Below are 26,753 nucleotides of genomic sequence, written 5' to 3'. Positions count from 1 at the left end.
AGTTTTGGAACCTATTCTAAATGAAATTACTATGAGTTTTATTTTACGGTAGCTTGCTGCTGGCGCACAGGAACACAGCTGATGTTTGTACATCCGGTGCCCTTCTAACTTCCCTCGTTAATGCTAGTGTTTGTCTTCTACATTCACTCAGATTGTCTGCATAGGTGATTATGTCATCTGCAGGTAAAGCTCTTATCATTAATTTCTCAAGGTTCTGTGACATCTCCACGATACACTAGCCAATGGGCAAGAATCACTGAGGCCCGCACCTCTGAGCCTCCCCACTTCTCAGCTCAGGGTGCCCTGCTGGGGTGTCTGCCCCCCAGGAAGATTCCCCTCCCTTCTGAGTGTAGCTGCTTTGATGGCAGGGTCGGCACACTGTGGTATCCATATGCTTCTGCGGTCATATGGTCGTGGGACGTGCCCGTGATGCCCAGGAATGGGCTAAGGGAGTGCCATGGATGGGGGCGGGGGGCACGTGCCCCTCAGCTCACAGAGAGTCTCTGTAGGAGACGGACAGGTGGGCGAGCATTATAACTGACGGGGCTCAGCTCACCTGCAGACGGGGCTGCAGCTCGGAGCATACTCACCCCAAAGGAGAACATCGGTTTTCTCAAGAATGTTTGGTTATTCTCCAAAACCCCCCAAGGTCTGCACTGAGTCCCTGCGGGGCTGCCAGAGGCTCCATGCAGCACCCCTGTCTTCCAGAACCTTCCACACCCCATGGGCCCAGCCAGGTCTGTGCTTCTCAGAGTGTGGTCCGGGGACCAGCCGCAGCTCATCCCCCGGGAAGTTGTTAGGAAGGCAGGCCGCCACCCAGGTCTCCCCAGCCCAGCTGACGGGTTCTCAGGGTGAGCCCCGGCTCTGCACTCAAGGTGCGGCTGGGGTTCACGCAGCCCTCCTCGGGGCGAGGGGGGATGCTGCTCTAGACCACGGTGCCCTCTGGGGGAGCCGCTGGCTCCGGGCTCCCCTCAACACTCAACCTTGGGAATAACTCGGGCATGTACCCACCCACCCGCCTCCTGTGTGGTCTCTGCAGCTGCCCGCATGCACTCGGCCAGCTCTCCACCGCAGACTCCAAGCCGGGCCTCCTTGAGCCCTCGGGAAGCGTGGTCCTGGGCTCCCAGCCTCCTGCTGGGGGCGCCCGGGGTGTGGGGGGCTACGGCGTGGCTCTTCCTTCTTTGCCCACATCCCTCCGTCCCCACACGAGGGGCAGGTGGGCCTGGGCATCCGGGAGCCTCCGAGGGCGGAAGGCTGCTGAGCAGAGAACCCCGCGGCGCCCTGAGGGTCGGCGCCTGAAGCCGTGGCTCTGTGGGTCCTCTTTGCACCGTGTCAGGGTGGTTGGTGAGCAGGGGGGCTGACAGAGGCCAGGACACTTCACGAAGGCCTTGCGACCCCGTGAACCTGGGATCGGGCCTCAGGCGGGCACCCAGAGTCTTGCCAGCCCCATGGGCACCGACTCTTGGGGCAAAGGGTCAGGAGGGGTGGGGGAGCCACGCACAGATGACCCAAGGGCTCCGGGCCGCAAGGAAGGTGCGGCCACAGAGCTGCTGGCCCCTCACATCTAAAGCGAGGCTGGAGGGAAGGAGGCCTGAGCTAGGGCCCTCAGGTCCTGCCAGCGCCCTGGGAGGGGGCATCCTCTTCTGCCCTCCACAGGCAGCACCCCCGAGAGTCCTTTCTTCCCTGAGAACATGGGCTCACCAGAGGCCAGCTCTCCTGCACCGGCTCTGTCTGCCTCCAAGTCTGCACGTCCTGGCCTGAGCTGCGGGACCACACGCCCTGTGTGTGTGTGTGTGTGTGTGTGTGCGCGCGCGCGTGCACTTAGTCGCTCAGTCAAGTCCGATTCTTGCAACCCCACGGAACGTAGGAGGCTCTGACGAGTTCTGAGCTGCTCCCCTGGAGAATGGGCATCTTCTTCTTCTTGTTCAGTCGCTAAGCTGTGTCTGACTCTTTGCAACCCCATGGGCTGCAGCACGCCAGGGTCTGGTAAGGTTCCTCTTTGTTGTGTGTTGAACTGTGCCCCCAAATTCAGATGTCAAAATTCTAAGCCCCAAGACTTCAGAATGTGGCCTTAATTGGAGATGAGTTCTTTACAGGGGTTGTCAAGGTAAAAGGAGGCATTAGGGGAGCCCTGATCCAACATCACACACACACATGCACACACACACGCACACACGCACACATTATACCTTGTGAGAACACAAGCGGAAATGGGGTGATGCTTCTACAAGCCCGGGACACCAGCAAACCCTCAGAAGCTGCAGGGGTCTGCACCAGACTCCCCCTCAACCCTCGGAAGGACGCAGCCCCTCCGGGACCTTGATCTCAGACTTCGGGCTCCAGAGTCAGCCCTGGCGGCCGGAACAACCCCGTCACCTGCGTGGTGACTCCTGAGCCCTCCAGCTCTTCCTACCGAGCTTGAGGACACACACGTCCCTCCAGCCAGGCTCCTGCTGGCCTGTGTGGATCGCCCTGCACTGCTGACCTGCTCTGCTCCATCCCGCCCCACTCCGCCAGCCTCCCCTGCAGGCGGCTTTCTGATGCTCAGATAGAATGCTACACTCACCCACCAGGGCTCCAGCCTCTCGGGAACCTCAAAGGCACGACCCTGATGTCAGCGCGTGGCCTTCGTCCTCTTGTGGGTGGGGCAGCTGTGGGGGACATGCTCGCAGCCCCCTGAAGTCGGGGTGCTGAGACAGGGCCACACCCAGCGGCGACCTCCAGTGGGGCAGAGCCACAGTGGGGACAGCGGCCCGGCCACGGCTCCCCCCGAACCCCGCCCCGGACCTGCGGCTGCAGCTGGTCCACAGCGGACAGTGAGCGACCGCTCGAGGTCAGCAGGACGGAACTCAGTCACCATCACCAGTGGAGGCCTCCGAGCCAACAGCAGCCACTCTGAAGAAAAACCCTGGGCCGAATTCCAAGCCCGTGAAGGCTGGCTGTTTAATCGGCTCTGAACCCCATAGGTCCTACCTGCACAGGTGCGGGCCGGGGGGAGCCCCGCCCAGGATGATGCAGGCGCACCAGCGTCAGGCAGCCGGCTTTCTCGGGCTTCTGCGGCCAGGCCACGGGTCCAGCTCCCTCGGTCTCTGCTCTCCAGCACCCCTGGGTCCCTCATCTTGAGGCCGGTGGGGGGCAGCACCCCTGGATACCCACAGCACCCTTCTCCTCGTGCAGGTTAGTGACGCCGTGATGGGCCGCTCCTGTCTGGGTCTGTCTGGCACGGAGGCGGCAGTCCCGTTGGGGTGGGCTCGGGCCATGGCTGGCCCCTGCGGGGACCGCCTGCCTTCCCAGGCCTTTCCATCTGGTGTGTGTGCTTGCAGACATACACGTCTGAGCTGGCTGGTTCCACTCCGTGTTCCTATGACACCGTGCATCGAGCCCCGACCTAGTATGCCTCTTTTTTCTCGAAACTCACAACGTGGAGCGTCTGTGGGCAGACAGCCTGCTGGGATGGCCGCTGGTCCTCACGGGTTCAAGGTGGCACGTCACCATCTCGTGAAATCCCTGTCACCTCCCTGCGTGCACGTCCCCAAATCCATGCTGATGCCCTCACCCCCGCCCCGGGATGGTCCTGGAGGGTGGCTCTGGCAGGTGATGAGGCCCTGGTGGGGGCTGAGCCCGCAGGAATAGGGCAAGTGCTCTTTTAAAGGAGGCTCCAGAGCGCTTCTAGGCTCTTCTGTCCTGTGGGCACTCGACTTTGTAAGCCACCCAGCCTGAAACATCTTTGTTACAGCAGCAGAGAGGCTGGGACATTGAGTGCTGGGCTCTTCCCTGGACCCCAGTCCTGCCTGGGACGGTGGTTCCTGCCGGACACCAGGTACCAGCCCCTGGTGGGGAGGCTGTGAGATAGGCAGGGAGGTGTGGTCTCCGGAATAAAGCTGGAGCCCTGGGCACGGTGGTATTGAGGAGCCAGGGTGGTCTGCAGGCCCTGGCAGAGGGACACTGCCAAGCATGTGGCTCAGAGCAGAGAGCGCGGTGTGGACCCCCCCCCCCCTGCAAGGGACGCAAGGTGGGAAAATCAAAGCTTACACGGCGGGGGCGGGGGGGGGGGGGGGGGGGGCGGGGGGAGGGGCGGGGAGGGCTGCCATCCGGGCTCCTCCTTGTGCAGAGCCAGGGTGCCACCTACCTGTACACCGTCCTGCATCTGAGGGTCCTGGGCCTGCTTGGTGGCTTGGGAACTGCATCCCTCTGCGTCCCGAATGTACAGTCTTGCGGGGGGTCATCTCGGCAAAGATCCCAGTCCGCCTGGTCAGGGAGCGGGTATTGACCGCTGTGGTTTCCGGCCATCCAGGGAAATCGTTTTCCAATGCGAGTGTGATTCAAGCCCTTTGGTTCCAATCGATTTGCGCTCCAGGTCGGCAAAGCGCCCCGACGCTTTGCTCCTTGCCCGACGCTCGGACCCTGGGTCCTGCACAGGCGTCTCTCGGGCCGCAGAAGGACGCGCGTCTCCGCAGCCCGGACCCAGACGAGGATCGGGTACCTCGCTGCCGCCCGGGCGCACAGCCGGAGGAGAGAGGACGGAGACCGGGCGGGGTCTGAAACTGCCCACCAGGGCGAGGCCGGGGTCGCGGCAGGACCCCCGCTCCCAAGCCGCCCCAGCTCCTGGTCAGGGAGATGTCCCCAGAGCCCCAGAGAGACCTCGGGAGGGGCGGCTGCGGGGGGAGGAGGCGACGGAACCGACGAGAGAGTTCCAGACGACTGGTCTGGGGAGCGGGGTGGGTACAGCGTCAGGGTGGAGGTGGCATGGAGGAGAGGAAGCGGAGGGAGGCAAGACCCGCCTCGATCCCCCCCCGCCGCGCACCTCCTTCCCGTCGCAACTGCCCTTCCCGGGCTTCACTGGGGCGGAGCAGTGGGTGGGCCGAGGGAGCCCCAAGCTCCAAGCAGATGCCGGTGCTCGGGGCAGCTCTGGGGTGCAAGCTGGGGTGGGAAGGACACGGAAAAGAGCCCTTCCTGGAGAAGGGAATGGCCACCCACTCCAGTATTCTGGTCTGAAGAATTCCAAGCACTGTATAGTCCGTGGGGTCGCAAAGAGTCGGACACACTGAACGACTTTCACACTTGGTCTTGCGAGGCCTGGGACCAGAGGCGTCCCGGGTCCCACGCGCCCCAGGCCCCAGGAGCGCTGGCACAACGCGCTGCGGGCGGGGGACTGGCGCCGCAGCCCCGACTCGGCAGGGGTTCCCGGGGGCGGGGTGCCGGGGCGCGGGGCGCGGCCCCGCTCACCCTCCGCCCACCCGGGGCGGCCCGGAGGCGGAGCCAGGGTGGGCGGGCGCCCCCTTCGGCCGGCGGGGCGGTCCCGGCGACAAGATAAGAGCCCTGAGCGCCGCGGGCCCGGAGCTGGAGCTTTGGCGGACGCCGGGTGGCGGGTCTCCAGCGGCGCAGAGGCCGGGCGCGCAGGTGAGTCCGGGCCACCCCTGTGGCCCGCGCCGCGCACCGGCGTCCCCTGAAGTCTGAGGCCGAGGGCGCGGGGCCCGGGCAGGAACTGTCGGGGCGGGGTGCGGGGGAGGCCACAGGTAACAGTAGCCGACAGTTGGGATGCACAGCGCTCTGCAACAGGGCAGCTGCCCATCTGAAGGGGAGGTGGCCGAGAGGTGTGAGCCTGAGACAGGGCGCGGGGATTGTGTGTGCGTCCCGGTGTCCCCTGCCCCTGCCCTGCCCCAGGCTAGGAGAGGGCGCTGGGCATGGGGCGGCTGGCCCTGGCTTCCCTGCCCAGCTGGCCCTGTGAGACTGGGGGCTGCTTGCTCCCTGTTGAACTAGACCTGTGCCTGGTGGGGACCACTTGGGCAAGCGGCCCCCAGATCCAACCCGGGTGATTTTCTCAGTGTGGCTTCTTCTCGCAGGGCTTAGTCTTTGCTGTCTAAGATGGGGCAGGATGCCCAGGAAGGTGGGGGTGTGTGCAGGCTCTGGGCATCCAGGCTGGCTGTAGGGCAGACTGCAGCTCTGCTTCTGTCCTGGGCTCAGAACCACGCTGCCCAAGCAGCACGTTTTGCTTTCTGTACCCAAAGCTGGCCTGTGAGGCCGTGGCTTCAGGCATGAGGTGGGCTCACCCCACATGCTGAGCCGGGAGTCCCCAGCAGGTGGTCTCCGGCCCGCCCTCGAGGGCCGCCGTCAGAGCAGTCCGCTGGGGTCTGCGCGAGCCCTGCCCGCGCCCCTGGACGCTGCCGCAGGCCAGTTCCTCTGCTCCTCCCCCAAGTCTCTTCTGTGCTTTTCATTCGTCTCAGGAACGTGCTGTGATGAGTCGTGTTGTGAGTTTCTGTTCAAACTCGGATGCAGAGGAAAGTCACCCCGTTTCCGCTGCCTCCTGCTGCCTTCTGCTTCAGAGAGTGTGTGTGTGTGTGTGTGTGCGTGCGCGCGCACACCTGCGAGCGTGTGCAGTTGAAACACCCAGACGCCAGAAGTCATGTTTGAAGCTGCCCACAGCCTTGAGGGCCCACCTCGCCCTCCGGCGTGACTGTGTGATTTCTTCCGTCTTCCCTGATTGCACTGCCCAGAGTGTCGTGAAGGTGACTAGGAGGTGATTTCCCAGATGAAGCGCTCCATGCAGAAACTAGTCCTGTGAGCTCCCATCCCTGCCTGGGCCGTCCAGGGCCCGCAGTGGATGTGGACATGCAGCCGTTCCTTGAAGGAGGCTTTTGTAATCACTACTTTGAAACTCTGAATTCCTGTGGGTGACCCTGGTTTTAAAATTTTGCCTCTGACTTTGGTTGCTGAGTGTAAAGAACGCGTGTGCACTGTTGTGGGAAGCCATTTGAAGATCATCACATTACGACGGCAGAGGGGAGAGCGTGGAGGTAGCCTCTTGCGTTATGACTGAAACCACATTAGAGGCGATGTCACCCTGCAGGTTACGGAATGGACTAGGGGAGGGGGAGCAGGGCAGGGGCCTGAGGTCCCCATGGCCTGTCTCCCAGCCCCACGAGGAGCGCAGGTCATCTGCTCATCCCAGCTCTGTCTCCTTAGGTGCTGGGACAGCTTGTGTTCTGCCCCCACAGAAACGTCTGGAAAGCCACCCCTCCCTGCCCACGCTGCCCGGTGCACCACACTTCTGGCTGCTAAACCTGTGCATCCCTGTGTGTGTTTATCTTTCATGCTGGCTGAAGACCCAGAGGGCGGAAGTACAGGTTCCTGAGTCCAGGAGGCCATGAGTGAGGGCAGGTGCTCTGTGGCCCACATGTCTTCCGTGGTGGCTCCGGCCAAGGAGGCCAATGCCACGGGCCCGAAGGCGGTGGAACTCGTCCTGGTCAAGGAGCAAAACGGGGTGCAGCTCACGAACTCCACCCTCCTCAACCCCCCGCAGAGCCCCACGGAGGCCCAGGATCGGGAGACCTGGAGCAAGAAGGCCGACTTCCTCCTCTCCGTGATCGGCTTCGCCGTGGACCTGGCCAACGTCTGGCGGTTCCCATACCTGTGCTACAAAAACGGCGGGGGTGAGTCTGTCCATCTGCCTTCTGCCCTCCTGCCTGGGGCCCCGAGGGCGCTGGAGGCCAGGCTCCGGGGGGACGCGGCGGAGCGGAGCGCATGGACGTCCCGGAAGCTTGCGTGGTAGCACTCAGAATGGTCTCCTCCCCTGCTGGTTCTGTCCGGGAGGACGCCGAGGCCAGGAAAGTAGGGGCGTGGCTGGAGGCACCGTGACTCTGCCTTCTGCTTCCCAAAGTGGCCTTCACTTTGGAAAAGAAAATTCTCCAAGGCCTGGAGAACAGTTTCTTTGACCAGCCTGCCCAGTGCTCACAAAGTGTGCGGCAGCCCCTGTGCTTGGAGCCCCAGGGTGTCCAGGGAATGTGTCTCCGCGCCTCCCTGGCCCCGCCTCCCCTGCACAGCCAGCCCTAGAACTGCTCCATCTGCATTCAAGGCAGTAAACTAAGAAATGGGCCCAGGTCACCCCCCCCAGAGTCCAAGTTGAGAAGCCAGTTAGATTGGTGCTCATTTCCTGTGAGTCTCCTAGACGCTGCCACCCCACCGGGGTCACTCCATGCCCCGCATTCGGGGCTTCGGGAAACTTCCTTGGGGAGGGCCTGCCCATGAGCAGCTGGGCATTTCTGAGCAGGTACAGAAGTCGACCCAAGACAGGCAGCCCTGTGGGGTCTCCCTGCCTCCCCCGCCGGCAAAACACCAGAAGAGCCATGGCAGAACCAACCTCCCATGAGGCAGAGCGAATCGGCTGAAGACGGCTGAGCTGGCGGGGCCCCGATCTCTGTACTCAGTGCCGTAGCCTGGAGAGACCCCAGCCGGGGGCGGCACCTGCCAGCAGAGAGCTCTGCTGCAGCCCTGACGGAGGCAGGCTGGCGTCCTGGGGGCCAGGCTGCGTTGGACCCCAAGGATGCACAGCTCACGAGGACAGACATCCCCATGGAGGAGAGAGAGGGGACCCAGGGCTGGGCAGGCGGAGAGCAGACAGCAGTGAGGAGCAGAGCCGCCCCGGGCTGGGCTGGTCCGCTCTGCTCTCGGGGCCTGCGCGTACCTGCGGGCAGGGGGTGACCGCGGTCCCCAGAGGGGTGTGTCAGGGTGCGGTGACAGCGGGAGCCGGGCACAGACGCAGGAGGCCCAGCCCCCAGCCTGCGGGGAGCTTCGAAGAAGGGTTACAGCGGTCGTGCCGGGACGCGCGTGGACGGCGGCGCGCTTGCTGGGATGACGCCGGGCTGGCGCGCCCTCGGGTCCGGGCTGAGTGTGCTGTCGCGTCCCCAGGCGCCTTCCTGGTCCCCTACCTGTTCTTCATGGTCGTCGCTGGCGTGCCGCTGTTCTACATGGAGCTGGCCCTCGGGCAGTTCAACAGAGAGGGGGCTGCAGGCATCTGGAAGATCTGCCCCATCCTGAGAGGTAACGGGCGGGGGCGCCCCACGTGATTGGCAGAGTGTGGGCCAGGGTCCGGGGTTGGCTGGCATGGGGAGGGGTGGGACGTGGGCCGGGGCGGAGGGCAGGGCGTGGGCTAGGGCGGGGCGGGGTGTGGGCCAGGGTGTGGACCGGGGCGGGGCGTGGGGCGGGGTGGGATGTGGACCAGGGCGGGGTGTGGGCCGGCGTGGGGCGTGGAGCGGGGGCGGGACATGGGGTAGGGACGGGGCTGGGGCGGGGCGGGGCGGGGCGGGGGCGTGGCGGGGGACGGGGGCTGGACATGGGGTAGGGGCGTGACAGGGGCGGGGCGTGGGGTAGGGGCGTGGGCTAGGGCAGAGTGTGGACCAGGGCGGGGCGTGGGCCAAGGGGGCGGGGGCGGGACATAGGGTAGGGGCGTGGGCCAGGGCCGTGGCGGGGGCGGGCCACGGCTGGGGTGACTGCACAGCAGGTCAGCCCCAGCCGTGTGTATCCTGTGCTGCTTTGCTGGGTGTCTGGGCCCTTGAACACACCCTTTTAATGCCGGTCCTGCTCTAAAGACCTGTCATGACCGAGGGTTTGCGAGTGTGTGTCCTTGCTCGCAGCCTGCAGTTCCTGGGTGGTGGTGTTTCGTCAAAGTGCTAACACGGTAGAAAAGATAACAGCCTCCTGTCCCTAGTTCTGTGGTCTACTGTCTGTCATCTAGGTTAGTTTGCTGGGGCTGTCATACAGAGCGCCACAAACAGAGTGGCTTAAATAACAGATGTTTGTTGTGTCGAAGTTCCAAGGTCTGAACTCAAGGGTGCTGGTTGGTTCCTTCTGAGGCCGGGGGGAGGGGCGGGCCTGCTCCCAGCCTCGCTCCTGGGGTCGTGGGGGGCCGTCTTCTCCCTGCGTCTTCATGGGTATCTCTTCATCCAGGCTTCCCTTTTTATGGGGACATCAGTCGCAGTGAACTAGGGCCCACCCTGACTTGATTTTCCTCTGTAAAGACTCTGCCTTCAGTAAGATCACATTCTGAAATACTGGGGATTACTAAAACTTCGACAAATGGGTTTTGGGGGCCACAGTCCAACCCATAGCGCTGTCTCCCACCTGTGTGCCCATCCATCACTCTATCCACGGGTCTGCCTGTCATCTGTCTGTCACCTGTCTGGCTGTCACGTATCAGCCGTCTATCATCCGCCTGCCTACCTGACTTACCACGTCTATCGATCTGCCTTCTGTTTCCCTATCTGCTGCCCTTCTGCCTCCGGGCAGCTGTGCTGCTGCTGGGGGCAAAGCCCACGTCCCCTGTGAGCCGCGTCAGCCCCAGGAGCCCTCGTCACTCTGCTGTGACCATGAGCAACCTGGCCCGCCTGGGGGCTGGCTGTGCACGCAGCCCTGGGGTCAGAAGGACTAGAGGCTCAGGCCTCTCTCCCTGGGACACGGGGCTGGATCTGCTCTGGCGTTTGGTCAAAGGCGGCTCTGAGTTCCCCAAGCCACAGGCGGAGGATTTGGTGTACAGAGTTGTCACCTTCCAGAGATTTCCAGCAGCCACCTACAGCCAGCTCATGGCCAGGAAGCTTCTGAGAGGCACTCGGAAGCCACGGCTGCCCGACTCTGCGGCTGCCGGACGAGTCCACCGTGAGCCAGCTTCTCCCGGGGAGCGCAGGGGACAGAAGTGCAGTGAGGAATTATTCCCCAAGGACGGGGTCCACCCCAGAAGAGGCCTTCCTGCTGCTGAGCATGTCTTCCAAGAGGGGCCGTGTTCCAGGACCTGTCTGTGCCATGTGCTGAGTCACTCCAGTCGTGTCTGACTCTGTGCCCCCAAGGACTGTATATAGCCCGCCAGGCTCCCCTGTCCGTGGGATTTTCCAGTCAAGAACACTGGAGTGGGCTTCCATTTCCTTCTCCAGGAGATCTTCCTGACCCAGGGACGGAACCCAAGTCTCCTGTGGTTCCTGCATTGCAGGCAGATTCTTTACCGCTGAGCCACCAGGGGAATCATTCCTGATACTAGAGCTGTTTAATGTCTGCGCGTAAGTAACCTGGAGTCACTCTCTATCTGCTTTCAGGGTAGGAAGAGAGTTTTAATGAAGTGTCCTGAGCAGGAAAATAGCTTCTCCTAAGGGTCAGAAAACCTATGACAAACCAAGACAGCTTACTGAAAAGCAAAGAGATCACTTTGCCGAAAAAGTCCCTATAGTCAAAGCTATGGCTTTCCCAGTAGTCATGTACGGATGTAAGAGTTGGACCATAAGGAAGGCTGAGCACCAAAGAATTGATGCTTGAGAGACCCTTGGACAGGAAGCAGATCAAACCAGTCCATCCTAAAGGAAATCAGTCCTGAACATTCACTGGAAGGGCTAATGCTGAAGCTGAAGCTCCGGTACTTTGGCACCTGATGTGAGGGGCCGACTCACTGGAAAAGACCCTGACGCTGGGAAAGACTGAGGGCAGGAGGAGAAGGGGGAAGCAGAGATGGTTGGATGGCATCACCGACTCCATGGACATGAACCTGAGCAAACTCTGGGAGATGGTGAAGGACAGAGGAGCCGGGCGTGCTCAACCGTGGGGTCTGAGAGAGTCAGACATGACTTAATAATTGAACAACAACAAACAAGGAGGGCCAGACCCACAAAAAACAAGCCAACGCGCTCCCTGCAAAAGTCACCGTGAAGACAAGCTCCTCCTGGCCGCAGGCGGGCAGGACCGGGCCTGTGCCCACGAGCTTCCAGCATATTGATGCCCAAGCCAGTCCCAGCAGCAAAGCCGGGAAAGGATGTGGAAATGAGGGAAGTCTGTGTGGAGCTGGGTAAAGTGAACCGCAGTAGCGGAACGCAGCAGTGCTCGTCCAGCACCGAACAGGACAGAGGCCTCACTGCAGACCAGCCGTCCACCACGGTCAGGGTGGCATGGCGCCAAAGACTGCGCGGCTCTCCGTTCTGCCCCAGCGGTCAGGAGCCCCTCAGTGGCTCTCCCAAATTCCAGGTCCTGTGACCCTGCGCAGGGCACTCTGACAGGCCCAGGGGGCTCTGCGTGGTCAAGCATGGTCCTGGGTGATGTTAGGTGGACCCAGATGCCTCTGTCTGCCCTGGCTGGGCTGGGGGAGGGATGGTTAGTGAGGTGGCCATGAGTGGCCTTAGGTGGCTGTAGGCAGCCCAGCTGGGTGGGGCTTGTCTTGGAGGCCTGGCTGGTCCTGGATGAGCCCGGGAGGCTGGGGGCGGCCATGGAGATCCTGGCCATCCTTTCATGACTGTTAGTGGTCCTGTTTGGCTCTGGGAGACACGGAGTATTCCTGGGTGACCCTGGACAGCCTTCAGGGCCCTATTGGCAGGGTGGCCTGGGATGTCCTTAGGTGACCCTGAGTGGCTTTGGGTGGCCTTCGTTGACTTGGTGTTTTGTATCCTTGGGTCTTCCTAGATGGCCCTGGATACCCCTGGGTCAAATTGCCCTGGTGACCCAGGGTGGTCCTAGGTGACTTTTTGCGAGCCTGGGCGACCCTGCCTGGCTGTGAGTGGTGGTGGGCAGCCAAGGTGGCCCTCAGTTCCTCCACGTGTCTGCAGGTGACCTGGTTGTATTGGGGTGTCCCTGACTGGCTGTGCAGGTCTGGTAGGCCTTGGATGGTGCTGGGAGGGGGTGGCCCCTCCTCAGTGACGGCGGGACCCACCCTCTCCCTTGTCTCCTGACGTGCTTAGAGGCGCTGCCTGGTTTCAGGAAGCCCCGGGGCAGCTGCATCCCGTGGGGGGCGGGGCGGGGCGACACTGACGGGCGCGCTCTCCCCAGGCGTGGGCTACACGGCCATCCTCATCTCGCTATACATCGGCTTCTTCTACAACGTCATCATCGCCTGGGCGCTGCACTACCTGCTCTCCTCCTTCACCACCGAGCTGCCCTGGACGCACTGCAACCACTCCTGGAACAGCCCCCGCTGCTCGGACGCCCGCGCCCCCAACGCCAGCTCGGGCCCCAACGGCACCTCGAGGACCACGCCCGCCGCTGAGTACTTTGAGTGAGTGGGGTCTCCTCGGGGCCAACGTCCGTGCGAGGGGAGGGCGCCGGCCCGGGTCACCCGCCGGCCTGTGCTGCCCCTGGGCTGTGTCTCGTCCCACTCCCCAGGGCTCTCGAGGGGCCTCTTTCTGACCCCACCTCCAGCAGCTCAGCTCTGCTCCTGGGGGGAGACCTCGCAGGAAGGGGAACTGGACAGGCTCCCCCAACCCCTGGTCAGCTGCCCTTCCCCACGTCCTGACAGAGGCCACTTCTCTTGAGAAGCGCATTCGCAGCGCCTGCCGTGGACTCCTGGAGTTCCCGGTGGCTGCGATCTTCCTTTGGGAAAATCCTGGTTGGGCACAGTCTGCTGTGTTTCTGGGTGGAAATGAGTCCACCGACAATGTAGAAGACTGAACCTCAGCCCAAAATATAATTCCGGTTTTAATCGCAGGTGGGCACAGTTTCAACACTTGCTTTGAGGTAGGAAACCACGAGCATAAACACGAAGGCCATCGCACTGTGCAAGTCACAAAGTCGGTCCTGGAGGAGGTGATCACACGTCCGGGGGTGTGAGCAGAGCCGCTGCCCGGCTGGCGGAGGGGCTTCCAGAGGACGCCTTTTATCAGCAGCCGGCGGCCCGGGGTGGTCCTTGGGGTGGGCCCTGTCCCACAGAGTCAGCGGAGCTGGGTGAGACCCCAGGTGTGCAGGGCGGGACCGAGCCCTCGGGAGCCGGGAGCATCTGTCGTGTGGGTGTCGCAACGACCCCGGCCAGGGGACAGCGAGTCCACAGAACCTGCGGGCGTCTAGGGTCTGAGGTTGTGTGTCCAGATAGTTGGGGTCTCGTGCTCAGCTCTGGGGGCCCCACGTAGGGAACGTGTCTCTAGGACCGGCGGCTGCAGAAGGCCACAGCGATAGGCAGGGACACAGTGCCAAGGGTTTAGGTGGGGGGCGATGTGGGGCTGCCAGAGGGGACCAGGGCCTTCCTCAGGAGTTTCCAGGAACAGCATGGCTAGCACGCAGCTGGTGTGCGGTGGGACCTGTTTAGTTTTTCATAAGAGACTCCTTTTGGTAGTTTGGGATTAGCGGGTGAAGGCGTCTGGAAGGAGGGGAGGGGTGTCTGTGATGGGGAGGTCAAAGGGCTACTGAATGCCTGCCTGCTTGGAGGAGGGGGCTCCAAAACAGGGAGGTGAGGGCCTGGTCTCGGGAGCTCTCAGCAGCGGCCAGTGGGTTTCAGAGCAGGGCTGGAAACGGCAGTCCACTTGGGGTCGGCCCCATCAGATCCGCCTGAGAGACGCCAGGGCGGGCATCCCCGTGGGAAACGCAGACCCAGTACCCTGTCACCTGAGTGTGTGGTCAGGACTCAGAGCTACAAGCAAGCAAGAGGCGGTAGATTCATCCAGGAAAGGACGGCAGAGCTTTCGTCAGTCACTCCGCCCGCTGAGCAGCTTGCCCTCGGCCGGTTCATTGCCACGGGTCCCAAACTTAGGAGCTTCTCACCCACAGGGCAAGGCCTGGGCTCCACGCGTGCTCCCCCGCGGTCCCGCTGGGACCTGACCCGGTCCAGCCTTGACCTCAGTGTTAGCCTGTGATGGGAGAGAAGGGACCAGAAGGAGAGAGGGAGGGGGGCCTGCACCAGAAGGGGGAGAGCAGACGTGGCGACAGGCAAGTCCCTGGGGCGCCCCCAGCCCCCCCCCATCCCACCACTCACAGGTGTCTGGAGACAGCTCTCACTAGACCTGGGTTTGTCATTTCACCAACAAACCCGCGGCTAAGTTTCCAAGCCGGGTTGTTTTGTATAGTTCTAAGGTGGATTTTGGTGCCATTTAGAACGTTCAGAAAGCTGTCAGAGATGTGGAATGTGCCAGGTGAGGCCATCTGGGGACACGGAGGACGAGGGCATGGCTACCCACTCTAGTGTTCTTGCTGGAGAACTCCACGGACAGAGGAGCCCAGAGGGCCATGTCCATGGTGTTGCAAAGAGTCGGACATGACTGAGTGACTAACACTTTCTTCACTTTCACATTTTGTTTGGGAGGTCTGGAAAAACTTGATTTATCTTAAGGATTTTCAGATAAGAAAAATAGAGGGGGAAAAACTGACCAGTCAGTGATTTATTATTAAGAATGCTAAAAGGAAAGAATATATGTGATAAATGGATTTTTAAAAAAAGAGCTGACCAGGGCAGTCTGCTTGGAACTCCCATCTGGAAGAGAAGGCTTGAGATGGAAGGCTGCCCGCCCCTCCCTGGGAAGGACTGTCAGCAGGAGCAGATGTCCAACCGTATCTGGAGGTGACTCCAGGACAGAGGCGCGGCCTTTGAAGGTTTACAACGCAGTCAAAGATCGTTAACGACACAATCAATTATTAAACTGTGCCAAGAACACCCCCAGGTGATTCCACTAGCCGTGAAGACTGAGTTTCCCTGAGACAAGCTCCAGTGACTGTCAGGTCTGAAAAGGTTTTCTGGAATGTAAACTCACTGTATAAAGCCAGATGGGCTCCCATTAAGGCCAAGATAGCTATTAATACAATCACGAAGTTGTAAAGCTGTAAGTCCTACAAAGTGCAAGCAGACTTCAGAAACCCCAAAATAAGCCCATGTAACTCCACCTCCATAAGCGCTTAAATTTAAAGCCACCTTCACCTCCTCTCTAATATTTAAACCCACTTCACCTCCTCTCTAATATACATTTGTTGCTGTTCAGTAGCTCAGTCGTGTCCAACACTTTGCAACCCCATGGGCTGCAGTGCGCCAGGCTTCCCTGTCCTTCATCTCCCAGAGCTTGCTCAAACTCACGTCAGTTGGGTCGGTGATGCCATCCAACCAGCTCATCCTCTGTCGCCCCCTTCGCCTCCCGCCTTCAGTCTTTCCTGCATCAGGGTCTTTTCCAGCGAGTCAGCTCTTCACATCAGGTGGCCAAATTATTGGAGCTTCAGCTTCAGCATCAGTCCTTCCAGTGAATATTCAGGACTGATATCCTTTAGGATTGAATGGTTAGAAAGCTATATATTTAAAGCTACAAACTAGCCTCTAAGAGACCACTTTAACTGCCTCCCTCATGTTTGATACATTATGTTTTCATTTTCACTAAAGTATCCCCTTGTCTGCCTTGTGATTTCTTCTTTGACTCACAGGAGATGCTTAGAAGTTTGTTCTTTGGTTTTGAAATATTGGGAGATTTTCTAGATGTATTTCTGTTACTGACGTGTAACTTAAGTCTGACTTGCTGAACTAACATATTTTAAAACTTCGTTATTTCTAAATACACTGACGTTTGTCTTATCGCCCAGTGTACGGTTTATCCCTGTGTGTTCCACATACACTTAAAAAGAATGTGTATCCTGCCGTTGATGGGTTGGAGAAAGAAATGGCAACCCACTCCAGTAGTTTTGCCTAGAGAATACCATGGACAGAGGAGCCTAGTGGGCTGCTGTCCATGGGGTCACACAGAGTTGGACATGACTGAAGCGACTTAGCATGCATGCATGCGTGCCGTTGATGGGTGGACGTGTCAGCTAGGTTGTGTCTGCTCCTGCATCCTTATCCTCACCTTGTTCTGTCCGCCGCTATGAAAGGCATGTTGAATTCTAAACTGTAGCTGTGGATTTCCCTGTTTCTCTTCACAGAGAGGGTAGGCCTGTGTCTCCACTAGGGCTGGGGGCCTGGCCTTCCTGGAGCGGGGGACAGGGGTCCCCAGGCCGTCAGGCCAGGTGCTGCCGAGCCTAGCAGGGGAGGGCAGGTCTCTGGGCCAGCCAGCCGCCGGGTGGAGAGGCAGCCCCCGGGACCCACCCCCTCCCTCTGCAGGCGCGGCGTGCTGCACCTCCACGAGAGCCAGGGCATCGATGACCTGGGCCCTCCCCGCTGGCAGCTCACCTCCTGCCTGGTGCTGGTCATCGTCCTGCTCTACTTCAGCCTGTGGAAGGGGGTGAAGACGTCCGGGAAGGTGAGGGGCAGGGCTCGCCATCTGGGGAGTGGACGGGGCCGTGGTGGGTTGGGGCGGGTGGCTGTGGTTGAGGAATGGTGTCAGGAGGGTGGCTTCAGCACAAGGGGAATCACAGCAAAATATGTGCTGATGAGGATGTTTCGGTCACTGTCTGGGTGCCCGAAGCAGCGATGGCCCAGGCGCACCCCCGCTCGGGCCGGCACTCGCAGCCACGCCCCAGCGCCCGGAGGCCCCCAGCGGCTCTGCCTGTGACCCGGGGCCCATCTGTCACACCTGACCCCCAGTGCACATCCGCACAGTCAGTGAGACGCAGATCGCTCGACTCTCACGCACCGGAAGTCCCGCCACTGGAGCCTACAGCCGTGGCCCAAATGCAGACAGAGGGCCCCTGCCCTGCCAGACTGTCCTGCTTCAATCCCTGGGGAGACGTACAGGAAAGAGGGTACTGGGCGGGCCCACTCCGGGGGGCATTTGCCGAGCTGACGTCGGGACACTGGGCTTACCAATCCAAGGCCCTCTGTCTGAGCACAAGCCATCAGGGGGCCCTGAGCCCAGCCCTGCCCACAGCGGCTGGTGCGGTCGGGCGACGCGTGCTCTCCCCAGGTCGTGTGGATCACGGCTACCATGCCGTACGTGGTCCTCTTTGCGCTGCTCCTGCGAGGCATCACTCTCCCGGGGGCCGTGGACGGCATCAGAGCGTACCTGAGCGTGGACTTCCATCGGCTCTGCGAGGCCTCGGTGAGTGCGCCCTCAGCTCTCGGCCCATCCTCCGGGGCTGGCAGGTCGGGCCGTTGTTCTCTCTGCATCTTGGGCAGGAAACGCTTCACGTGGGGTCACCTGCCCTGCCCAGCAGAGTTCACTGTCCAGGTGAGAAGGGACCATGTGGGCACAGCATGGGGCTGAAGGGACCAGGGTAAGAGGATTAGGAGAAGGAGTCGCCCTGGCCTCTGCAGGGAGAAGCCAGGGCAGCTGCCCCTCGACCTCCTCACCTGGGCCGTCCACTCCCTGGAGGAGTCCTCCTGGGTCCTCAGACAAGCACCTGAGGGTGGGGGTGGGGGCGCCAGAGTGTGCCCAAGGGTGTTGGCGCCCAGCTGGACCGAAGCCCAAGCTCTGGCCACAGCGTATCCTCAGAGCTGGGCTGAGGTGCTGGCTTGCATGAACCAGGCCTGCCTCAGGGAGCCAGACTTTGTAGTCAGACACCCCGGTGCCCACACAAGGTGGTGATGTGACCATCTCGTGGACAAACTAAGTCCACTGTCCGGCTGCAGGTTTCCTCAGCAAAGGAAGACATCATCTGGGTTGAAATAGCAGGACTTGGCAGGGCAATGGGAGAGGGGTGGGCGGGGAGGAAGAGAGAGAGGAAAAGGAGGCAGAGCGGGGGTGAGGGTGGTCACTGGAGGGAGCAGGGGGCCATTGGAAATCCAGGCGGACCACACTGGAGCAGCCTAGACATGGGGCCCCAACAGCCGCCCGGGGAGGCTGGGTCACTGGGCGGAGCAGTCCCGGCCGGGGTGTGGGGGCCCCGACGCTGCCAGCCTGTGAGTCGGGGGCAGCACTCATGGGGAAGGAGGAGGTTCCACAGTGGGGAGAGGGGTGGGCAGTGGGAGCAAAGTGGAAGAAGGGGAGGTTGGCAAGGCTGTGAGCCCCCAGGAGCCCCAGGGGAGGGGGAGTTGCAGAGCAGAGGCCGGACACTGAGCAGCAGAGAGAGGAAGGCGCCATGGCCACGGGCCCACAGCGCACAGGGGAGGGCAGCCGTAGAGCCCGCCAGGCAGCTCATGGAGGACCCGTGAGACCGTGAGAGCCACACACGTGTCTCTACGGAGCCAAGGGAGATGGACACGGATGGCTAAGGGAGCTGAGGTCAGTGGGGATCCCGGGGCCCCACCGCAGAGCCGGGCCCCGGGCGCCGGTGGGTCAGCGGAGTGTCGTCCTCAGGAAAGCCCGTGGCGGGCGAGGTGTGCTGGTGGGAGGAGGTGGCTGTGGCATCAAAGGCCAGGTGGGGCATGACCCGGAAATCAGAGAAGAGTCAGGTGTCAGGGGGAGGAATGTGCAGAACAGCTATCAACCGTGTGAACAGATGTGTCTGTGAAGCAGAAGGAAGTGGAGACCAGAGGTTGGCACAGGTGAGGTTGCTAGGCAGACGGATGAGACAGCAGAGTTCAGGTGGATGGATGGCAGGTAGCAGACAGGCAGACTGTGGACGGTGGATGACAAGCGTCGGTGGCAGGCAGTGAGGAGTGCCCTGGGTGTCCCCTCCTCTAATGTCCCATCAGCTTGGGCAGGAAGGGACAAAGTCAGGAACCGCTGGGTTCCTGGGAGCCTTTGGGCCCAGAGGCTGGGCCCCTGCGCCCCCAGCTCAGAGGGCAGAGCCGTTCCTGTCCCTCCCATCAACGGCAGGATACTCCATCCTGAGGGCCATTTGGGCCATTTGTAGGTCTTCGTGGGGACGAAGGGACCCTCTTTGAGGTCAGCATCCCTGCCCTCGGTGGGGTCCAGTCTCTTGGCCATTCATCTGCGGCTCTTGAGCCGCCTTGCCGGGCAGGTGGGGTCTGGGCTGTGACAGATACAGCAGGGGGAATGAGGCCAGGAAGTAAAGGAAGGGCCGGTCTAGGTCGGCCCCAAGAGGCTGCCCAGCGGGTCTCAGGGTGGGCTGTGGGCAGGACCCGGGCTGGGGCCTGGGGCAGCGGTGAGCAGAGGCCTGGACAGATGGCGGGGAGGTGCCTCTGGGTGAGTGACCCACACATGCAAAGGCTCTGGGGTGACCACTGGCCACTGAGAGGACCTGGGACTGCAAGGAGGCAGGAGCGCCCTCCCCCCACGCCACCAGCCCCTGCCTGCAGAAGCCTGCTGGCCAACGACCAGCACCTGGACCCCCTGCCCACCCAGCCACTCCAGGCCTCGAGCTAACGCCTGCTCGTCCTGTCCTCAGTGCTGGGGTGACCCAGAGCCTCTGGAAGTGCTGCCCAAAGGACTGAGCCCCCCTGGTCCTGGTGTAAGGGCTCCGTGTCCAGCCCCCTCACTGGCTCATGGTCAGGTCAGCTGCCCTGTGCCCCCAGCTGGGGACTCTGGAGTCACGGCTGGGGAACCTGGCCCACAGGCCTCATCTCAGGCTGGGGGACTTTGGGAACAGCCCCCAGGACCCTCCCGTCCCACTTTTCACACAGCGGGCCTGGCTGCTCCCCCAGGGTGGGTGTCCGCTGTCCTCATCGCCGCCCTAGGCTGTGCAGGGCCCAGGGGCGCCCACGTCATCATCACTGGGTCGTAGGGCGGTCTCTGCACCACCTGACCCGAGCAGGTCGTGTCCGAAGTCTGAAATAGCGCCTTGGTCCAGTGTCGACCGCACGGCCCATTCGTCATGTGTCAGCCGCCCGGGATGCGCCTGTGCCACCTCCAGCGAGTGCAGAGCTTTGGAGCCACCGCTGGCTCCATGGGCCTTTCTGCGTGTGCCGCGGTGGGCTCCCCATGCGCTCGCCGTACGCTGCCGCAGGAGGGGTGGGAGGTGGGTGTGGAACGGAGGCACCATGTCCTGCAGCACCGTCACGGTGCCTGCTCTCCCCGGGGCACGGGCCCATGAAGTAACCTCAGGGCCTGCACCAGGACGCAGCCCCCTTCTCCTCAGGCCCCTCAGGTTTACTCCCTGAGGTGACATTCGCTCACTGACAGTGATGCCAACTTTAAGTGTGACTCTGTTCCTCAGAGCCTGTGGCACTGAGGGCCCAGTCCACGACCCTGCCTCTCCCCAGGCTGGCCATGCCCCCACAGGGACCTCTCCCCACGGGGACCACTCACCCCCTCTGTCTCCCCACGGGGGCCGCTGACCCCGCTCTGTCTCTCCCTTTGGGGGCCGCTCACCCCGCTCTGTCTCCCCCTTCGGGGGCCGCTCACCCCGCTCTGTCTCCCCTCGGGGGCCGCTTACCCCCTCTGTCTCTCCCCTCGGGGGCCGCTCACCCCGCTCTGTCTCCCCTCAGGGATGTCTCCCCTTGGGGGCCACTCACCCCCTCTGTCTCCCCATGGGGACCGCTCACCCCCTCTGTCTCCCCTCAGGGATGTCTCCCCTTTGGGGCCGCTCACCCCCTCTGTCTCCCCACGGGGGCCGCTTACCCTGCTCTGTCTCCCCTCAGGGGCCGCTTACCCCCTCTGTCTCTTCCCTCAGGGGCTACTCACCCTGCTCTGTCTCTCCTCAGGGATGTCTCCCCTCGGGGGCCGCTCACCCCCCTCTGTCTCCCCTCAGGGATGTCTCCCCTTGGGGGCCGCTCACCCCGCTCTGTCTCCCCTTGGGGGCCGCTCAGCCCCCTCTGTCTCCCCTCGGGAGCCGCTCACCCCGCTCTGTCTCCCCTCAGGGATGTCTCCCCTTGGGGGCCGCTCACCCCCTCTGTCTCCCCTCAGGTACCTCTCCTTGTGGGGAGCGCTCACTCTGTCTCTGCTCCTGCAGGTCTGGATAGATGCGGCCATCCAGATATGCTTCTCGCTGGGCGTGGGCCTTGGGGTGCTCATCGCCTTCTCCAGTTACAATAAGTTCACCAACAACTGCTACCGGTGAGTCCCGGCCCGAGAGAGGCCTGTGGCGTCAGGCGGGCGGGTGTGCCCCTGGGTGAGGGCAGGGGACAGGAGCCGTGCTTACAGCCCCTTAACCGCACGTGAAAATGAGACAGGGAAGCGACAGGCCAACGCTCATTCCTGCTTAAGGGAGGCTTTGAGGCAGGAAGACGCTGCCCCCTCCCTGGGAGGAGGCCCCTCCTCTGCCCGGCTTGGCCACCCCGTCCTCCCAGCATCCGGGGTCAGGCTCCTCACACCTGTCTCCCACGAGGAAGGACCTGTGCGTGTCCCCACCTGGCCTTCACTGAGGGAGCGGGGGCCCCAGGCGCGCCCTGGCCCCACGGAGCCCCCCGCAGACTCAGCGCCAGGACAGGTGGGAGCACGGCCGTGCCACGTGCCCAGGGCCCCAGCAGCCTGCCCTCCGGCGCTGCCCGGCCCAGGAGGACCTGAGCGACCTGCAGCCCCCTGCCGGCCCGAAATGTCGTTCTAAAGACAGAGAAAGGGGTTTCCTCCGGGACTGCTTCCTTGACCCTTGAGCCAGTGTTTGTTTTCTTTCATATCATGAGGATAAAAATGCGGTTAAAAATACAAAGGCGGTGTGCGCAGCAGAATGGCCCGACCGACCCTACCCAGAGGTCCACACAGAGCTGGCGTCTGGATGGCAGGCCAGACAGCGGCTCCCGAGCCCACCCTGTGCCCATCTGAGTCTGTGAGGGTCCTGCACTCAGGCACCCCAGAGGGCTGGCCCCGCAGCCCCTCCTCCGTGCTCTGAATTCTTGGCCCTTAGAGCGGGGTCCCCGGGCCAGCAGCCCTGGGCCCCCAGGCACGTAGGGGAAACACAGCATCTGGGCCCCACCAGACCCACCCCGTCAGCACCTGCATCTTAATAAGTTCCCCGGGAGGCATCTCCAAGCCCTGCCTGGCAGCCCTGTGGGTCAGGGTGGGGACCCCGTGGTCACTGGGCTGCCCACCCGAGCCTAGCTTTGCCTGTGGGATCATCTCGCCATCAGTGCTGAGTCGAGAGTCCCAGGAGAGAGTCCCTTGGTCCCCAGGCAAGCGCAGATGGCTGGTCACCGGAGGCCTGACCTGGCCAGGGCGTGGCCAGTGCCCAGAGCTGCTCAGCGGGGGGTGCAGGTGGGACACTCACCACTGTCAGCGGGTGCCAGCCTCCCTCCCGCAGGGCAGCCTGGGACAGGCTCTGGGGTCACAGGAGGGGCCGGCCTGCCTGTCTGGGGAGCGCCCCCAGCCGCCGGCACCAGACACAGCCAATTATGAATAATGACGGGAAATTGCAGTGGCGCCCAGCCGGGCTGGGACAGTGTGTCTTGTTCCTGCAGAGACGCGATCATCACCACCTCCGTCAACTCGCTGACGAGCTTCTCCTCCGGCTTCGTGGTCTTCTCCTTCCTGGGGTACATGGCCCAGAAGCACAGTGTCCCCATCGGGGACGTGGCCAAGGATGGTGAGTGGTAAGGTCCCCACGCGCCCGCTCCCGGGCCGCCCAGTTCTAGAAGTGTTTCCCTGCAAGCTGAGAGGGAAGTGCACGGGCACCCAGGGCCCTTCCCAGGAGCAGCTGACATGGCAGAGAGCAGGGTACCTGGGCACAATGCACCTACTGCCTCCATGCACTCCCAGCTCCTGCCCCTCGGGCCCTCCTGCTGGACGCCAAGGCCAGGTTGAGGTTGGCCCTCGGCCCAGGGCTCCTCACGGAAGCCACTCGGGCTGCAGGACAAGGGTCCGGTCCCCCTCACCTGGTGGGGAACGTGCAGCTGAGGGCTCAGAGTCGTTCCAAGTGGCACAGATGGCCAGACCTCAATGTGGTCAGCCAGAAAGAGGCTGGGCTGGCTTGGACGCCAGCAGTTACTCTGTTCCGAAGCTTTTCCCCCAGCCCTCCAAGGGCCATGGCACATACATGTGGGAGTGGGGTAATAGCGGATAAACCCCCGGAGTCTCTGGCACACGGTGGCAACAGAGACCCATGCTCCTAACCTGCTCACCAAGCCAACGCAGACAGGAGTGTCTGCAGATGAGGACTCAGAGGCCGGGAGCAGGCAGCAGAAGAGTGGGCACTGGTGACGTAGAGGAGCAACCTGGGCCAGCAGGAGAGGACTAGGGGCCCTGGCCCAGAACAGGGTGCTGGGGAGCCCTGATTGCTGCACCCCTGGGCATTCCGTGCAGGGGGAGGGTCTGTTGGTGCTAGATCCCGGGTGGAAGGCGTGGCTGAGGCAGTCTGGAGCTGGGTCAGTCCAGGACCTGGGCCCCAAATCGCTGCTGGCCCCACCGGCCTGAGGGTTGTCCTGCGCCTGCGCCTGGAGGAGCCCCTTCCTCTGAGACCATCCCGCTCAGGGGCGGCCCCTCCTTCCCCCTCACCCAAGTTCCTCTCTTCCTGGGTCTTCTTAGTCTCGAGCGGGAGGATGGGAGGATGACGTTAGCAGAGCAACTGAGGAGCACAGAGGGCTGACCCCACTGGCGCCCTGAGCTCTCAGCGGGTCAGCCCATCAGTCCACCCGTCGAGGGTTGGGAGCCCTGCTTGGAAAGCAGGGAGCTGAGTTTGGAGCCGGCAGGACAAGCCCCTCCAAGTCTGGCAGGAAAGCTGGGGACCCAGATGAATCTCCACGTGCTTTCAGATCCACTCTTTCCTCCAGGAAAAAAAAATCCAATAAAGGCAGAAAAGGGAACCTAATGCAAATAAGGACGGAGCAGTGGAATTTACTCACTGTTGCATTTATGCATTTTCACTGGGTTTTGCCCTTTATTATGATAAATAGCAATAGTTGGCAAGAATCCCCATTAACCCCAGAAAGTTAGCTGACCCTCTTCATTGCATTTCCCAGAAAAGCAAAGTAAATGTCATTTATGGCTCTAATTCTCAAGAAAACGGTGGGGGGAAATATTAACCCAGGAGCAAAAATGAAAAGTGAGGATACTGGCTTTAGTTCAGCCAAACTGATGGGCATCTTCCAGGTCCTGGCGCTTAAATTTCAGGGCTTTTCAAACCATCTGCCCCTCCTGCCCGCATCAGAAACCGTGCTCCTTCTTGGAGTGTTGGGAGTCCCAGAGCCCAGGTCAACACTAGGGCCCCTGACAGATCCTGGAGGTGGAGGCTGGCTCCGGCCTTTAATTCTCTAGAAGCATCAGTAACTGCCCCGTTCCTGTCCCTACCGGCTGGTGCCTGACCCAGGCCCCGCTGAGGACGGGGAACCAGGAAAGTGCTAAGTTGTACATCCACAAGCAAGCTCTCAGAGGCCGTGCCAGCGAGCTGCCTGGCACTTCTTGTAAAACTAACCCTGAAAGTGTTCGACTAGCAGCTTCCTGTGGGGATATTCTTTACTTTGGGGTCATTTGCAGTCAAAGTGCCTGACCACTCCCACCCCTCCCCACCTCCACCCAGATCCCACCTGCTGGGGTGAGGGAGCTGGCGTGGCCCCCTGTATCCCCACCCCCAGGAGTATGTCTGGGAGACAGTCAGAGGGGACAGAAACACGCGCGTTGCAGGGAGCACGTGGAGAACGCACGCTAAGTTGTGGCGTCTCTGTAACAGCACGTGGCTTTTAAAGATCACACTTAAAGAGTCGTACGCTGGCACAGAAAAGCATCTACCATGTAGGCTGCCTGACCACAGCAGCGTGCGTGAGTGTGTGAGTGTGAGTGTGTGAGCGACAGGCACAGGAAACCAACCAGGAGGCCCCCAGGGTCTGGAGGCAGGAAGCACAGGGTGTCCCCCGGGAAGCCCGTCCTGCTCTCTCCCTGCTGGTGTGCCCCTCCTCTCCTGGGCCCCCTCCTCTGGGGGCACGGGGTGTGGGAATGGCCGAGGGCTGGGGGACAGAGCAGAGCCCTCGCTCCAGGACCTGGCTTCCCTTCTCCCAAGTCCTGGGCCCTGAACTCAAGGACGGAGGGCTGTGCAAGGAGAGCAGTTTTTGCACCGCCTTAGGGCCAGGTTGTGGGGGTGGGGAGTACCTGGAAGGTCTGCCCGGGGTAACCGGAGGGTCTGCTCTCAGGGCCGGGGCTGATCTTCATCATCTACCCCGAGGCGCTGGCCACGCTCCCACTTTCGTCCGTCTGGGCTGTGGTCTTCTTCGTCATGCTGCTGACCCTGGGCATCGACAGTGCCGTGAGTGATCTCTGCATGCTCTGGGCCCCCGCCAGGGACAGCCAGCTCACCCACCGCCCTCGGAGGCTGGCTAGCCTGGAGACGCCTGGGGCCCACACGTACATGTGCCTGCGCAGAGCCCCCGAGTGGGAGGGCGGCGGGGCCCCACAGTTCCTGGGGAGGGCTCTTCAGACCAGCTCTGCCCTGCCGCCCCTGAGGGGCGTGGTGAGTCCCGGGCGAGGGAGGCGGGAGTAGGGTGCTGCAGGAAATGGGGTCCACACAGCACCCAGCGAGGCCGGGCCTGACTCCAGCTTTCCCTGCCCCACAGCTGCCGGCGGGAGTGGGTGCCCTTTCGAGGTAGCAGGGGGCAAAGCCTCCCGCCTGGCCCACTAGACATCCATTCTGTGGTGGCCCTGTGGGCCCCTGGGAGGCAGACTTCCTCACGCTCCTCCTCCACGCGGCCTGCTGGAGACCAGCACCTGAGATCTCAGGTCCTGTGTCTGCGCCCCCTGAGCCTCCTGGAAGACGAAGGAGCCCCCAGTCCCTCCCCTATGAAAGCTGGCCACTCCACCTGCTTCTCCCAGTCCGCCTTCCCACCCACCCCTGGGTGGACCGCACCCATGGTGGATGAGTCCCGCCAGCAGCACTTCCCAGAGAACGTGGTCCCAACCGAGCAGGGCAGAGGCTCCTTGGAGGCCAGGCTTCCTGGAGACACTCTCTCTGGACAGTGCTGAGAGCCAGGAAGGCCGCGTCAGTGGGGACACGGCCAGTGGCCAAGCCAGGCCTCCTGGGAACAGAGCTCACCTGTGCGGTGGGGCAGACACTTGCTTAGAGAAGCCGGGCGGAGCTGAGCCTTTGTGGTGACTCAGGAGACAGCGCGACTCTGGCCGTGCAGCTCCCCACCAGAGGGCAGGATGCCCACCCAGGTCCTCCGTCAGCTCCCCACCAGAGGGCAGGACGCCCACCCAGGTCCTCCGTCAGCTCCCCACCAGAGGGCAGGACGCCCACCCAAGTCCTCCGTCTCCAGTGGCCATGCCGGGGGAGCAGCCCTTGCTGGGGGTGTCCTCTGCCCCCGGGACCCCGTGCGGCTCCCGACTGAGCACGTGGGTGGAGACGCCACACGCGGGCCCCCGGGGGGGCAAAGGGCCGCCCCACAGCTCCCCTTCTGTCCCGGCTGCAGATGGGCGGCATGGAGTCCGTGATCACCGGGCTCGCGGATGAGTTCCAGCTGCTGCACCGGCACCGGGAGCTCTTCACACTGCTCGTCGTCCTGGCCACCTTCCTCCTGTCCCTCTTCTGCGTCACCAACGTGAGTGCCCACATTGCCCCGGACACTGTCTCGTTAGCACCTGCTGCCATCAGGGCAGACGGAGCAGGGGCGCCCCCCACCCCCACAAACAACCCGTGAC

At 62.3% G+C, this 26,753-nt stretch overlaps 1 protein-coding gene across 1 annotated transcript in view; it reads left to right on the top strand.

The window, feature by feature from the left end:
- Nucleotides 1-5,255: 5,255 nt before the first annotated feature.
- The window catches only part of SLC6A3 (solute carrier family 6 member 3), a 34,925-nt gene continuing 13,427 nt past the window's right edge, over nt 5,256-26,753 (top strand). Inside the window, exons 1-10 of the mRNA XM_086362424.1 lie at nt 5,256-5,400; nt 7,104-7,430; nt 8,686-8,817; nt 12,571-12,796; nt 16,580-16,718; nt 17,322-17,456; nt 21,151-21,254; nt 22,592-22,716; nt 25,253-25,365; nt 26,525-26,653. Of these exons, the coding sequence (XP_086218550.1) occupies nt 7,145-7,430; nt 8,686-8,817; nt 12,571-12,796; nt 16,580-16,718; nt 17,322-17,456; nt 21,151-21,254; nt 22,592-22,716; nt 25,253-25,365; nt 26,525-26,653 (1,389 nt within the window). The 5' untranslated portion in view covers nt 5,256-5,400; nt 7,104-7,144. The remainder of the gene's footprint in view (nt 5,401-7,103; nt 7,431-8,685; nt 8,818-12,570; nt 12,797-16,579; nt 16,719-17,321; nt 17,457-21,150; nt 21,255-22,591; nt 22,717-25,252; nt 25,366-26,524; nt 26,654-26,753) is intronic.

The sequence above is a fragment of the Bos grunniens genome, chromosome 20 (genome assembly GCF_055505025.1).
Source record: "Bos grunniens cultivar Pamir isolate PY7600 chromosome 20, Bosgru_T2T1.0, whole genome shotgun sequence".
NCBI classification, from domain to species: Eukaryota; Metazoa; Chordata; class Mammalia; order Artiodactyla; family Bovidae; genus Bos; species Bos grunniens.
This window is presented reverse-complemented; position numbering and strand designations above follow the sequence as displayed.